This window comes from Phodopus roborovskii, unplaced genomic scaffold, assembly GCF_943737965.1.
Source record: "Phodopus roborovskii unplaced genomic scaffold, PHOROB, whole genome shotgun sequence".
In the NCBI taxonomy this organism is placed as follows: Eukaryota; Metazoa; Chordata; class Mammalia; order Rodentia; family Cricetidae; genus Phodopus; species Phodopus roborovskii.
In genome coordinates, this window is record NW_026125391.1 from 15,034,499 (window position 1) to 15,048,051 (window position 13,553).

The 13,553-nt window shown below is 43.1% G+C and overlaps 2 protein-coding genes across 4 annotated transcripts in view; one reads left to right on the forward strand and one right to left on the reverse strand.

The window, feature by feature from the left end:
• Cog5 (component of oligomeric golgi complex 5) overlaps nucleotides 1–11,203 on the forward strand; it is a 277,645-nt gene extending 266,442 nt beyond the window's left edge. The window contains exons 20-23 of one of the 2 annotated variants that reach the window (XM_051175123.1): nucleotides 4,320–4,446; nucleotides 4,994–5,073; nucleotides 10,387–10,502; nucleotides 10,858–11,203. In XM_051175123.1, the coding sequence (XP_051031080.1) occupies nucleotides 4,320–4,446; nucleotides 4,994–5,073; nucleotides 10,387–10,501 (322 nt within the window). In that variant the 3' untranslated portion in view covers nucleotide 10,502; nucleotides 10,858–11,203. Of the gene's footprint in view, nucleotides 1–4,319; nucleotides 4,447–4,993; nucleotides 5,074–10,386; nucleotides 10,744–10,857 lie in introns of those variants that run through there. The other variant, XM_051175122.1, reaches the window with a different exon arrangement.
• A 773-nt stretch (nucleotides 11,204–11,976) lies between these two features.
• Nucleotides 11,977–13,553, reverse strand: part of Hbp1 (HMG-box transcription factor 1) — a 29,651-nt gene continuing 28,074 nt past the window's right edge. For both annotated transcript variants that reach the window (XM_051175124.1, XM_051175125.1), the window contains exon 11: nucleotides 11,977–12,348. In XM_051175124.1, coding sequence (XP_051031081.1) covers nucleotides 12,331–12,348 — 18 coding nt within the window. In that variant the 3' untranslated portion in view covers nucleotides 11,977–12,330. The remainder of the gene's footprint in view (nucleotides 12,349–13,553) is intronic.

Sequence of the window (13,553 nt, forward strand, 5' to 3'; positions counted from 1 at the left end):
TAACAGTGTCTGTTTGCTTTTTGTTGATAGAATGCAAATATTTTAAGTTTTGAAATTCTGCCAATTATATTATAGGATAACTTAAAATACTAATTTAATCAAGAAACATGGACATTTTTGCATGTGTGTATGCATGTGTGTGGTGATTTGAATGAGAATGACTCACATAGGTTCATATATTTTTGGTCCCCAGTTGGTGGAACTGTTTGGGAAGGATTATGGGGTGTGGCCTTGTTGGAGGAGATGTGTCATGGGGGTAGGCTCTGAGGTATCAAAGGGTCATGCCATTCCAGTAGGCTCTCTGTGCCTCATGCTGTGTCTCGGGATGTGAGCTCTTAGGTCCTGCTCCAGGCCATGTCTACCTGCCTGCTGCAGTGCTTCCTAACATGAGGGCGTGAACTCTGACCCTCTAAAACTGTGAGCCCCACATAAAATCTTCTCTCTGTTGCCTTGGTCCTGGTGTTTTATCACAGCAATAAAAAAGCTAAGACAATGTGTAAATTGTGCGTACTCATGCATTTGCGAGCTTGCATTTTATACATCTGTGTGGAGTCCAGAGGTGGATGTTGAGTTCTGTCTTCAGTTTCTCTCCACATTATGTTTTGAGATAAGGTCTTACCCAACCCAGGCCTCACAGATCTGACTAGTCTAGCCAGCTTGCTCCAGGATGCACCACCAGCTTCAGCCTTGCCAGAACTAGGATGATAGGCATGTACCACCATGCCAGGCATTTCCACATGTTTTGGGGATCTGAACTAAAACCATCATGATTACATGGCAAGCATTTTTACTGAATAAGGTAGGGTCTTAGTCCGTGGAACACAGAATTCTTAAGTATGAAATACCATGGTGGTTGTTGTTAGAGACTGGGTTTTATATGTATGTATGTATGTGTGTATATTATGTATGTACACACACACACACACACACACTGGATTAAAAGAATTAACCCAAAGTTTTGGCTGTCCCTGATAAGAGTAAATGAGGTCAGAGTTACCTTAAAGTAATCAGAGGCTGAAATCTGTCACAAAGCTTTCAGAGCCTTTAAATCTGTGTCTTAACATTCTAAGCATTAGTAGAAACATAATAATCAAATTGATTGGAACAAGTTAAAATTCTTCTCCATTTCTTTGGTAAGAATAGTTTATTGGCTTTTGTTGTTGTTGTTATTGTTATAGTTTGTCTTTTGAGACAGGGTTTCTCTGTGTAGCCCTGGCTGTTCTGGAACTCTTGGTAGACCAGGCTGGCCTCAAACTCACAGAGATCCCTCTGCCCCTGCCTCCTGAGTACTGGCTAGGATTAAGGTGAATGCCACCACCACCCAACTTGTTTACTGAATTTTTTTTAAGTGTTTGAATTTAAAATAGTTATCCCTAAATAGAATAACTTTTGGAATATTTAGCATAGATCTTTGCCAATTTAAAATGAAAGTTTTAAAAATCCAAATTATATTTAATAATGAAATAATATTTTTATAGAAGTAGTGAACAAAAACCTAGAATTTGGAGTTGGAGACTCAGTGGTTAGGAATGATTATGAATCATCCAAGGACATAAATTCAACTCCCAGCACCATCTTGAGATGGCTCACAACCACCTATAACTCCAGCTCCGAGGAATCTGATGCTCTCCTCTGGGATGGGTGGAGCTACTGTTTGTTCCTATGTTCAGGCAAGTAAGTTTAGCTCTAGAAAACTGTGGAACAATAGTTTTCAACCTTTCTAATGTTTGTGACCCTTTAATATGATTCCTCATGGAATGGCGACCCCCCAACCATAAATGGCTTTCATTGCTACTTGATAACTGTAATTCTGCTACTGTTATGAATAGTAATGTAAATATCTGTTGTGCAGAATTCTGATATGTGGGCCCTTTGAAAGGAACATTCAGCACACAAAGGGGTCGAGACCCACAGATTGAGAATGGCTTCGCTAGAAGTTCACAAGGCTAGTATCTCCTTGTCTGGATTCTGAGTGAGATTTTTGGCTAGGCAGATTGCTCTGGAGACATAAGCCAAGTTGAACATGGCACAGATTTTTGTGAGCTAACTGAGTTTTGCAGGTAGGCTGTCATTGGCTAGTGTCTCTGATTAGGGACCACTGTGATCAGGAGGAGCACAGCTGCCACTCAGACCTGAACACTGGCAGCTGTGAGCGATGATGCTTCCTTTGTTTCTACTTGGCTCCAGAGTCCAGCCCTATGGTGCCCAAACTCTCCTTCGAGGTAAAGAGTGCGCTTGTCCTTAGACTGGTAGGAAAACTGGATGACAGCTTCTTGTTCTGTCTTCATAACTTTAAAGTGGGTGCAGACAGCGCTTCTGATGCTGTGCCAGTATCAGGGAGGAATGTTGTAGCCTTAAGTGAGACCGTCAGTAGCTTTCTAGTATAGTTTTTGTATGAGTCAACCAGTCTTGTTTCTAAGACTGAAGTTTTCATTGGGATATTCCCACCTTTGAGTAGTTCATTAGGTGTGACTTTGGGGCAGGAATAGTGAAGGCTGATAACTCTTACTGACCTCGTGTCTAAAAGTAAGTGCTTAAGCATTAACTGTTTCATTGATGACTGCAATGCTTTTCTTCCTGAAACTGGCAGCTTTGACCTAGTAGTGGAGACGTGTCATCCACACAGTCAAAAACAGATACCTCCAGCCAAAATGAAAACTACCCCAGCAGCTTCTTCATGCTTCATTACACTCATGGCCTGAGGCTCTTCAGCATGGAACAATGAAATGATTTGGGCTTTGAACATTTTCAAAGCAATGTAGCAAATTCTCAGTGTGGCCACAGAAAGAATTTGGAGGTTTCTGGCTTTCTGGTCACAGATGATAAAAATGAACCTTGTTTCCCAATACCTAAAGAAAACAATAACAAAACCATGTTATTTGGTAAGGTAGTGTCTTAGTTTTGAAACTCTTCACTTTGATAAGATACCAGGACAAACGCAACTGAAGAGAGGAGGATTTGGTTTATTTCCAGTTTATTCTCTGCCACTGCAGGGACTGGTAGTGGTCACATCACACCACAGTCAAAGCTGGTGAACGGTGAGTCGGTGCCACATGCAGATGCTCAGCAGCCCCTCTGGGCCCCTCCTGTGAAACGTCTCCCTCATCAAGTAATCCCAGAAACTGTCTCACAGGCATGCCCACAGGCCACCCCAGTTCAGAAGAGTTCACTGAGATCTCTTTCACTGCTCATTCTACCTTAGTCAGTGACCCAAATTACCCATCATAGGCACTTTAGATATGAAAGCATTGCCAGGAGGGTAGGTTGTATTTGTAGGATAATTTCTGTAAAGACTTTTTCCTAGTATTTTATTTACAACAAGAATCAAGTGTCTCTTGGCTCTTAGAATAAATGCTCATTGGTGAGAGGAAGGAAGGGATTGGGCTATTACAGAGGCCTGCCTGCCTGCCTTCGTACATTGGCATAGTTGATGGCTGAAGAAAGAGACCAGAATACAGGGTTGTGTTCCATGGCTCTTATCAATCATCTGGACTGCCGAGAAGTGTGGCTGCTGCTAGCTGTACCAGGTGAGCCTCTACAGCCAGCCATCAGCTTACTAGCTAGTGTCCATTAGAACTCAGAGCTGAAGGCAGCTGTACACCATTCCTGCCCTGATTTTGGCACCAAGTGGTCAGGCTTTGGTAGCAGAGTAGATTTCCCTTCACAACACTCCTATGAAATTGTGTGTGATGGTAAGAATCACAGCTGAAGGGAGCCGGCATAAGTTGTTGGACTAATCAGCAAAGTGATGACTTTGCATTAAGGACTCAGGTTCTATTTAGAAAACTGAGTTCATGTGTGTTAGATTACAGACTAAAGGGTTTTACATAAGGTGGGAGCTACAAGGGTCAGTCAAGGTTAAAAATCTACTACTTTTACTCCAACTTAAAGGCTTCAATTTGAGCTTCAGTTAATTCAGCCTGTTCACAAAATGGCCCTAAGAAGGAATTCAGACCCAATAATGGGTGGTAAGTGTTAAGAAAAGAGCTTGAAGTGAATGAGCCTGCCAAATTATGAGCACGTGTGTCCTAGGGCTGACAGGGGGTTTAAAAATGGGGCTTCAGAAACATAATCCAGGGCTGGCTGTGATGGCATGTGCCTATGATCCCAGCACTTGGGAGGCAGAGGCAGGTGGATCTCTGATTTCCAGTCTGGTCTACGAGTGAGTTCCAGGACAGCCAGGGTTCATAAAGAAACCCAGTCTCAAAACCCTCTCCCCCTCCAAAGAGATGTAGGAAGAATATTTCAGCAGAGTGACTCCCTATAGAGCATGCTTCCAGTGCTGAACCACAGGAACTACCTTCTTCTTTTCCTTCTAGACCCCTGCTCTTCCAGACAAGTGAGCATGTGGCAGAGAGCCCAGCGCTGGGGGATGTCATTCCGTTCAGCATCGTCATTCAGTTCCTGTTCACAAGAGCACCGGCTGAGCTGAAATCCCCCTTCCAGGTGATGAAGTGAGGGTAGAACCTTCATGGAATCTTCCCAAGTCCCATCGTAAACAAGCATCCTCACTGAGTGGGAAACTGGCTAACCTCCTTCCTGCTTTATTTAGTCTTGGATGTCTCTCTGAAAGTGAACAGAGATGGAAGAAAACTCCAGGGCCCGCATCTGTTTTCTCAGGAGTCAGACAAGTTTACCTCATGAGTCCAGAATTAGCCCTTTAAAAAAAAGTCTCAGCTGCAGAAGGTGGCCTTTCCTGTAATCTCAGCCTTGGCATGCTGAGGGTTGGCGTGAGTTCCTTGCCAGCCTGAACTACAGAGTGAGACCCTACCTCAAAAATCACTGACATCATCACCATCAGACAAAACACAAAAAGACATTTCTGTTCATAAAGCCATGTCAGTCAGTGGGCAGATGTCCAGGTTTTTTGGTAAACAGTTGCATGAAGGCCTGTGCCGTTCACCCTGAGAGCCATGGAGTAGTACATCATGTGCCATTGTTTGCTGCCATTTGCTAATGAATGTACTTTCTTCTCTGTGTTGCAACTCTGAAGAGGGCAGAATGGTCCCATGCTCGCTTCTCCCAGTGGCTGGATGATCATCCATCTGAAAAGGACAGGCTCCTCCTTCTCAGGTAAGCTGTGTGTTCCAGGGGTACCATCTGGACTGGAGGGTAGGAAATGTGGGGCATGGTAAAGGAGCAGTGGTTGTGTGGGCACAGACATGGCAGCTGCATATACTCAGGTGGCCCTCATTGGATAGGTCCTGTATGGTGGTCTCTCTGCAGTGGACTGGCAGGCATTGGACTGTCTGGTTCTTCTAGACCTTCACACCCCCTTGTGAAGCCCATGCCCAGTGGAGCATGAGCTCCAGCATTAAAACATCTCCAACTATGAAAGGGTCCATTTGGGCTCTGTATTTTATGTGCCCTTTTCAGTGCTGCAGTCACTGAGATGGTGGCACTCAGATGTAAAATTTGAACAGTCACAGTTCTTGGCAGGAAAGGACCACTCAGAACCTACTACTGAGATACCACATTCTCTGGCTGTGGTCTGTGGATGCATGTCTGTGTGCACTGTGTGTGTGTGTGTGTGTGTGTGTGTGTGTGTGTGTGTGTGTGTGTAAGCGCGCGCGTGTGTATCTTGTCGCAAGCATGGCGATGTGCATTTGTGCATGCAGCTTGAGCATGTTTCTCCCATCAGCACTGCCCTCTGAAGCCCTCAGGCACCACCATCAGAGACCTCCTCCCTGCCCGCAGCCTTGTCAGCATCGGTCAGCACTTCCTTCACATCAGCTGACTCAGCACACTTTATGGCCCTGTGAGGCTGAGCACCGAAGCTGGGTCTTCCTTTCCCCATTCATCCCATCTGCTGATTTCTTCCTTTTAGCTATGTCTTAAGTGCCCTTGCCTACATGTTGTTTCTAACTTGTCTCAGCTGAGCTGATCCAGATGTACCCTTCTTTTCTTGTAGCCTCCCCCACTCCCCCATAAACCCCAGGTCTGGGACTTACTTGCTTGGGGCCTTAGGCCAGTAAACTTGCTTTCAGACATCTGAACTCAAATACATCACAGAAATATCAACTTCCAAATGTTTTAATTTAATATCCCACACACACCTCCTTTCCTGTACCCCGTCATGGAAGGTCACTCACCTACCCAACCATGCTAGGAAACAACTAGATCATCACTCCTCCTCTAATTCCAGCTAGCATTGTTCTTTAACCCCTGAAGCCATCCTCTACCCTGTCAGTTTAGTCTGTGGGTATATGGCAGGCCAGCTAGGCTGTCTGATCCTCCATGAATGTCTGAAGCACATGTGGGAAAGTCATTTTCAGCTATGTGTGTACATGAGGTCTCAGTAGAGCATAGTGCACTTTTCAGGTAAAGCACTCCACTAAAGAAGCTGGGAGCCCATCCTCTTCTCAGAGTGGTACCAAGGAGACCTGTGCAGGACAAGGAACATGAGCCCAGGCTTCTCTTTCCTCACTATGGAGCTGACCCTGAAATGCTGTGTGAGCTTCCTGGCAGTGCCCAGGCAGGCCTCTTAAACATCCTTTTGGAAAAGGCTTCCGGTGTGGTGAGGGGGCTTGAGTCTCCCCTAACTAGTTGATTTGCAATATCTTTGACTTCTTTTTTCTCAGTCCCAAATAGTCACTCACCTTCAATATACTTGATAATAGAGGATGCAGCCGGCCTCGATTTTGTCATGGGTGTCCTGCTATGAGTGATCATAGATGTTTTTTCTTCTGCTTTTTAAACTGTTTTTTAAACAGTGCTGTTGCTAAGTCCATGCGCAGCAAGTGAAAGCTATGCTCTTAAAAGCCACCTCTTATCCCTGAGCAGAAAGTGCAGACTGCCTTGGGGATCCACAGAAACTACACAGCCACAGTTGCCTGGCTCTTGGTCAGAAAAGGCCTTTGCCTTAGAGGTTATGCTTTCTTACCCGTTACTTCAAAACGAAGTTTTATCCTGATTACCAGAACATTGCTGGATGTTCCTCTCCCTGTAGACAGACCCCAGACAAGTGTTGGTCTGATGTCAGAATTTCTTAAGCTTCTGGAGCAGGCCTTGGTGGAGCTTCATTCCACCCCCACCCCCAATTCCCTCCTGTTCGTCTGTTAGGCTGTAAGGCAAAGTGTTCAACAGTAAAGTGGACTGCAAATGGTGAGTTCTCTGCTGCCTTCTCTTCATCAGCTGTTTTTGTGCAACTTGGATAGCTAACGGTGAAGTTGACTTTAAAGTCAGCGCAATCACTGACCCAGGCCATGTGAGAAATGGGGGGCTGCGCCAGCTCAGCCACCAGGCAGGTGCACCAGCCGTGCAGGCTGTGGTACAGAGGTGGTCACCTGGCTGAGACCATGCTTTCACTAAAGATGAAACATCAGTTTGGATGCAAAATTTCCCCAGGCTCTGCAGAAATGGTTAGATCTGCCACAAACCTGTTTTAGAATTTGCAGGGCAGAAGCAATGAATCTTATTGTAGCCCTTTGAGGACACTTAGGTCCAAACAGTTTAGATTTCATCAACTTTATGGTATATTTATCTATTGTTACAGAAAACATTTGGTACCATTTGAATCCGTGAACCCTTAGGCCTCTTGCCATTGTCCAGAACCCACAGGCCAGGACTTTCTTTTTCCAGATTTCTAAAAAGTCCTGTCTTTTGGGGGAGGTAAGGGGGGATTGAGACAGGGTTTCTCTGTGTAGCTCTGGCTGTCATGGAACTCTGTAGACCAGGCTGGCCCATAACTCACAAAGATCTACCTACCTCTGCCTCCTGAGTGCTGAGATTAAAGGTTTGAGCCACCATTACCCAGCTTCTAAGTCTTAAAATGTCTGCTATAGGAGACAACGTTAGGTGCCTCCTGGTGTTTATCACTGCCAGTAGATGCCAGTTCTAGGAGCTAAGTGTGTGAGATAGGTATATATGGAACTGCAAAACCAGGGGAAAACTGGGGCCTAACTGCCTTTGGGGGTACAGGTACAAGAGATCACTTAGGATTTCAGTACTAATCACAATGAATTTTAATGTCTGACAAAAAGTTGCTGTTTATAAAACATTTACTTGGTGTGTCACTTAACAGCATAGCCTATTAACACAAGCCAGTCTTCAGTACTTATACTCATTGCTTTTCCTCACTGAGGATAACTTCAGCAGTCTTATTTAGTTATAAACAAGCCTCTTACATAATGGTTGGCCCAACTTCCAAGAAAGCTAATGTTTTGCTGAAGCAAATGAAGTAATTTAATAAGTGCTTGAAAACCTTACCCTGATTTATGTGGGAGGGCAACTTAATCTGTTTTCTTACTGTAGTTCTGATGGTGTTTTTGATGAATATCAGGAGAAAAGAAAAAGCTAACCAAACTTATTTTGAGCTTTCATCTATGCACTGTGTGATTTACATAGGCGTATTCCTTTGAGTGGAAGAGACTGTTGCTTTTAAAGTACATTTTGTAAACAGAACAGATGTGTCCACCCTGCAACATTTGTCTGTAAGATTTTCCATGTCTTAGACTGGGGAATGTGTGAGTACACACATACACACACCACTGCCTCAGCGATGGTTGAGTCCTTGAAGGTTTCTCTACCGTATCTCTCAGCTAGTCTCTAAGGACATTTGTGGAGTTGGGGCACCTGCCTGAACAAGCGTGACAATTGGAAAAGAAACCATTTTCTATGGAGAACACTCACTAAGGGCTGGCTCTGTATAAACTGAAATGGCTCACAAAGTACTGTATTTTAAGAGCACTGACATCTACTCTCTGGGAGTTGAGAACTGCTTATTAATGGCACTTGCTGGCTTTTTTGTTTGAGGCAGGGTTTTTCTGTGTAACCCTGGCTGTCCTGGAACTCACTCTCTAGACCAGGCTGTCCTCAAACTCAAGAGATCCATTTACCTCTGCCTCCCAAGTGCTGAGAAGAAATGGTATGCACCGCCCTTGCTCAGCCTTAATGGCCTGCCCATGCTTCCATACAGCCAAAGGACTCACTCATACCCTGAACATAGCCTTGAAACCAGGAATTTAAGAATGCTGGACACTGTGTAGTCAGGCCTTTATATACATCTTTGTGACTTCAAGGTAATTTTTTGCTACCTAACGTTAGGGTTTTATAACAAAGGAAGTTTTTAAAGCTGAGTCCTCAATGATAAAGACTGTCCAGGGAGAGCACATGAAGGGGCATTCATCCCAAGGATAAGAGGTGATGTGCAGATGGTAAGGAGAGTGCATCTCTTTTAATTGTTGGATATGTGGGAGGGCCAAAACCAAACAGGCCCTCTGCCAGTTCCTATCTTGGGAGAGACATCCTGTTTCACAGTGGAAAAATATCTTGATCTCTTCTCTGACTGGGCAATGGGCTCAGCCAGGAGCAAGTGAACTACAAACCAGTGATTTGCAGTCTTTTTCAGGCTTCATCAAACTGTCAAGAAGCCTAAGCAGCATAAAAGGCTGAGCAGTGTTTTGTCACTGAGCTGGGTTGTTTGGGTGTCATGTCATCCTCTTGCAAACAAGGGATAGCTGGTAATGTTGGAGAGCCAGTAAGTAACAGGATGGCTACTCTCAAGTGCAGGCAGCTGTATGAACAAAAACATAGCAAACTATTCAAAACCAAGCACAGTTGCTGGATGTCAAATGTGGAAATAGGTGGGATGATTTGAGTACATAGTGTGACTGACTACATATAGACAGGGATGAGTTTCAGAACTTGTTCCCTGGACTCAAGGACAAGGAAAGACCAATGGAACAGTCCCAAGCATTTGGTAGATGAAACTGTTACTTCAGATGTCTAGAAGTAAGTAGGTAAACAGAACCAGAGACAGCTCCCAACAGGTGAAGAGACAGGAACACACGTGACCAGTGACTTATTTCCAGTGTTTGGGAACAGCAAAGATGTGAATAGAACTGGTAATTTATTCCTCTTTACAAAGAAATACAAACCATTCTGTTAGCTTTATTGGCTGGTGATGCCCAAGTTTTCCCATGGAGACCAGTTATAAACTTTGCGGCCACCCCTACAGCTCTGTTGTGGGAAAATGGCCCTAGGGATGAAGAAACTAGTCTGTTGCCACCATATCCTGCCCCCAATGCAATTCAGAATATCACCAAAGAAACCACATGGGTATCATACACCACCAGTGCCTAAGTTCAGACTCCTTGTTACCTATCTGCCCAAAACTAAGAGCCCTAACTAAGAGTTATGGGCTCCCAGTCTTAAGTTACTGTGTACTCCCAAGGTGCTTTCTCCCCTCCCTGAATTCCACAAACAAGCACAAACTACACCCACATTCTCACATACCTTCAGGATGGACACAGGGAAACAGTGTGTACTGAAATGTTAACAGAGTTGGCCATAGTTGAACCACCCAACTGGCCTAACTACTGTAACCAGATACATGTTTGAAGTACAGGTCTGTGGCTCTGTTTGACAGTTCCCTTTGCATTTCAGGGGAGCCCTGGAAGCTTATGTTCAGTCAGTGAGAAGCAGAGAAGGCAAAGAATTTGCACCAGTTTATCCCATTATGGTTCAGCTGCTTCAGAAGGCTATGTCTACTCTTCAGTGATGTGCATTCTCTACCACAAACGCATCTAAAGGCGACAACTAGCAACTGAAAACCAGTGATTCTGTTTCCTACTGATTTAGTCCTTCTACTTTACATGTCAAAATACATCAATCACAAGCTTTCAGTTGTACCCACCTAATGTTTTTCATAAGGATACTATTTTTTCCTTTTTCAGATTTTTGAACAAGGCAAAATTACTAATTAGGTGTGGTGTGTGTGTGTGTGTGTGTGTGTGTGTGTGTGTGTGTGTGTGTGTGTGTGTGTGTGTGTTTGATTCTCTATTGCTTTTAAAGGGACAAGATCAACTCAGGCCGCTTTCCCCCAACCAATGTAGTTATTTTCAAATCTCACTGTAGAGTCACACCACTGAGGAGTTCCTGAGTGCACACCTAAAAGTGATACAATCAAGTCCAGTGATTGGCAGAGCTGAAACAGATTCAAGCTCAGTGTTCTTCATGACATGTTGCTACATTTTTAAGAGACGCCAGGGTTTCCTTAATATTTGTCATTTTATTAAAGATAGGCACTTGGGCTTTGGAACAAAGACATGTTAAAAAATAAAAACTTCTTTTCTACAAAGGTTCTCTATAAATATAAGTCCTTATTTTTCTATTGTCTTTACTCCATTATTAACATTCTTTAATTTTAAAAATCCCACCAGAAATCTAATTATAACACTAGAAGTCAATTTTATCAAGAATTTTTTTCCATCTGCTGGTCAAATTATTCTGAGAGATTATATATAAATCCAGTCAGTCAGAAATCAGAGACTTTTTTCATTTTATTTCAAATAATATACAAGAATATAGTGTGCAAAATTGAGGGGCAACATGTAGAAGAAGTGTGATGAACTGAAATCAATTTTACAGCTGTGATTCCTAATCCAAAAATACCACTTGGTAAGTAACATGAGAAGCCATGATTGTAGCACGGAGCAAACGCAGCTGCATTGCCACAGCGCTCGCTCTACTTTAGAAGCTGAAGGGAGTAAAGTGCAAGTGTTGCACTGCAGTAAGTGCATAGTCTGCCCCCACCATAGAGATACGATGACAAAATATATATCTATATATATATATATATGTGAGATATGTGGCTGAGGAGATAGAGAACACATTAAAATACAATGGTGTCATCTGTTAATAGCACCATTACAGTGACGTCCCAATGCTATTAACTAACTGCACCTTGGTCAGTTTGGCCCCCTCGGGAAATCATGGAGGAGTGCTGCCCCCTGGTGCATCCACTCAGCACATGTCCGCTGTATCCGAAGCAGGTGGCTCTTTTAGCTAAGACAATGACACCACCTACCTGCCATGTTATGTTGTCTCTTGGCACTGGCCAGACTAGAAGCGACTGTGTTTGGCACAGATGCTGGGCCATGTGGTGGCTACTCAAGAAAAGGCCAGCTTCTACTTCCTTCCTGATATCATGGGTACAATACAGATTAATAAGCAGTAAGGAGCTGATGTATAAACAGCAGTTACATATTTTTTAAATTCCCCTTCGTACAATTTAAAATAAAACATGTATACACATCTTTCTACTGTACTTTAGCACCACAGGATATCAATTTTCAAGCCTATATTACCTGATAGACATATGAAGTTTGGAAGGAAAATAAGGCAATTTGGTTTACAATGTTGATAGTTGTAGCTTACTTAATGCTCTAATGGAGAAAGCAAATCCTCACTCATTAAATCATTTCAGGACTCAATGCTATCTTATGGTCACACAAATTCAGGACTAATGGTGAGACCAAGGTCTTCCAAGCTTTTCCATCCAGAGTCAGTACTTATGCAGATACAGACTTACAAACACAAGCATCTGGTTCAATGTTGTTGAGAGCCCTGTGGAAATAAAACAGTGAATGCTTACAAAGCAATGCATCGTAACCCTGCATGGTAAACTCAGATGCTCATAAATTTACTGTGAAAATGCTCAGTTTCCTCATGGCTCAAATACCCAGAAACTTTATACAAATGGGAGAGGAACATGCACAGAAAATAAAACAGGTAATGGCCTATATGAAGTTCTAAACAGAGAATTTTTGGGAAATGGGTATGTGGCTCAGTTGGTAGAGACCTTGCCCATGAAGCACAAAGCCCTGGGCTCAAACCCCAGCACTACATAAACCTGTGCATCCAAGGCAGAAGGTAGCACAACCAACACTTGAGCTTGTCCTGTGACTTTAATATGCATGGCTGCACTTGCACGCACACATACACACACACACACACACACACACACACACACACCCTTATGCCTCCTTGAATTAAGAGGTTGATTCAACCCCAAGCTGCAGATCATTCTTGGGTACGAAAGCAAGTTTGAGGGCAGCCTAAGCTACATAAAACCTCAACACACACAGAGCACAAAACAAACTTGTATATTATGGTTCAACTACTTTTGGCAGCTGACTACTACTTTAAAATAAATCACTGAGACATTTAACCTACAAATTACAAAGCCCTTTTCCTGTTTATAGACTCTTCATTAAAACATGAGCTCATTCTACTGTAGCATATGCATTTTTTGGTAAATAACCTAAAAACATAAAGGATGCTAATGAACAATTATAGTATAGTATCGTGAACAATTATAGTCTATCAACCAAGATAGCATTGTGAAACTAACTTCCCAGCATGCTTATTTCTTCAGATTATTCATCTAGCAGTTTTTGTCAGTGGCAAAATGTTACTGAGTAAGTCTAATAAGTCTAAGGCAAGACACCAAGAACTAGAGAATTTTTTTTTACCATAATGTTAAGAATCAAGTTAATGGTGTCCATTTTCATTTTCTTTTTTTTTTAAAGACAGTTTCTCTATAGACCAGGTTGGTCTCTAACTCAGAGACTTACTTGCCTCTGCCTCCTAAGTGCTAGGATCAAAGGCAGGTACCACCACTGCCCAGCCTAGTGTCCATCTTTTAACCAAATTAGAACTACTATATTCCAAAACTATCTTCTACCTTAGCACTTAGAACATTCTTAAGCTAGTTTGAGATTTCTGCTTATCCTACATGGTTCGTGATGATGATTTTAAAAAGGGCAGAC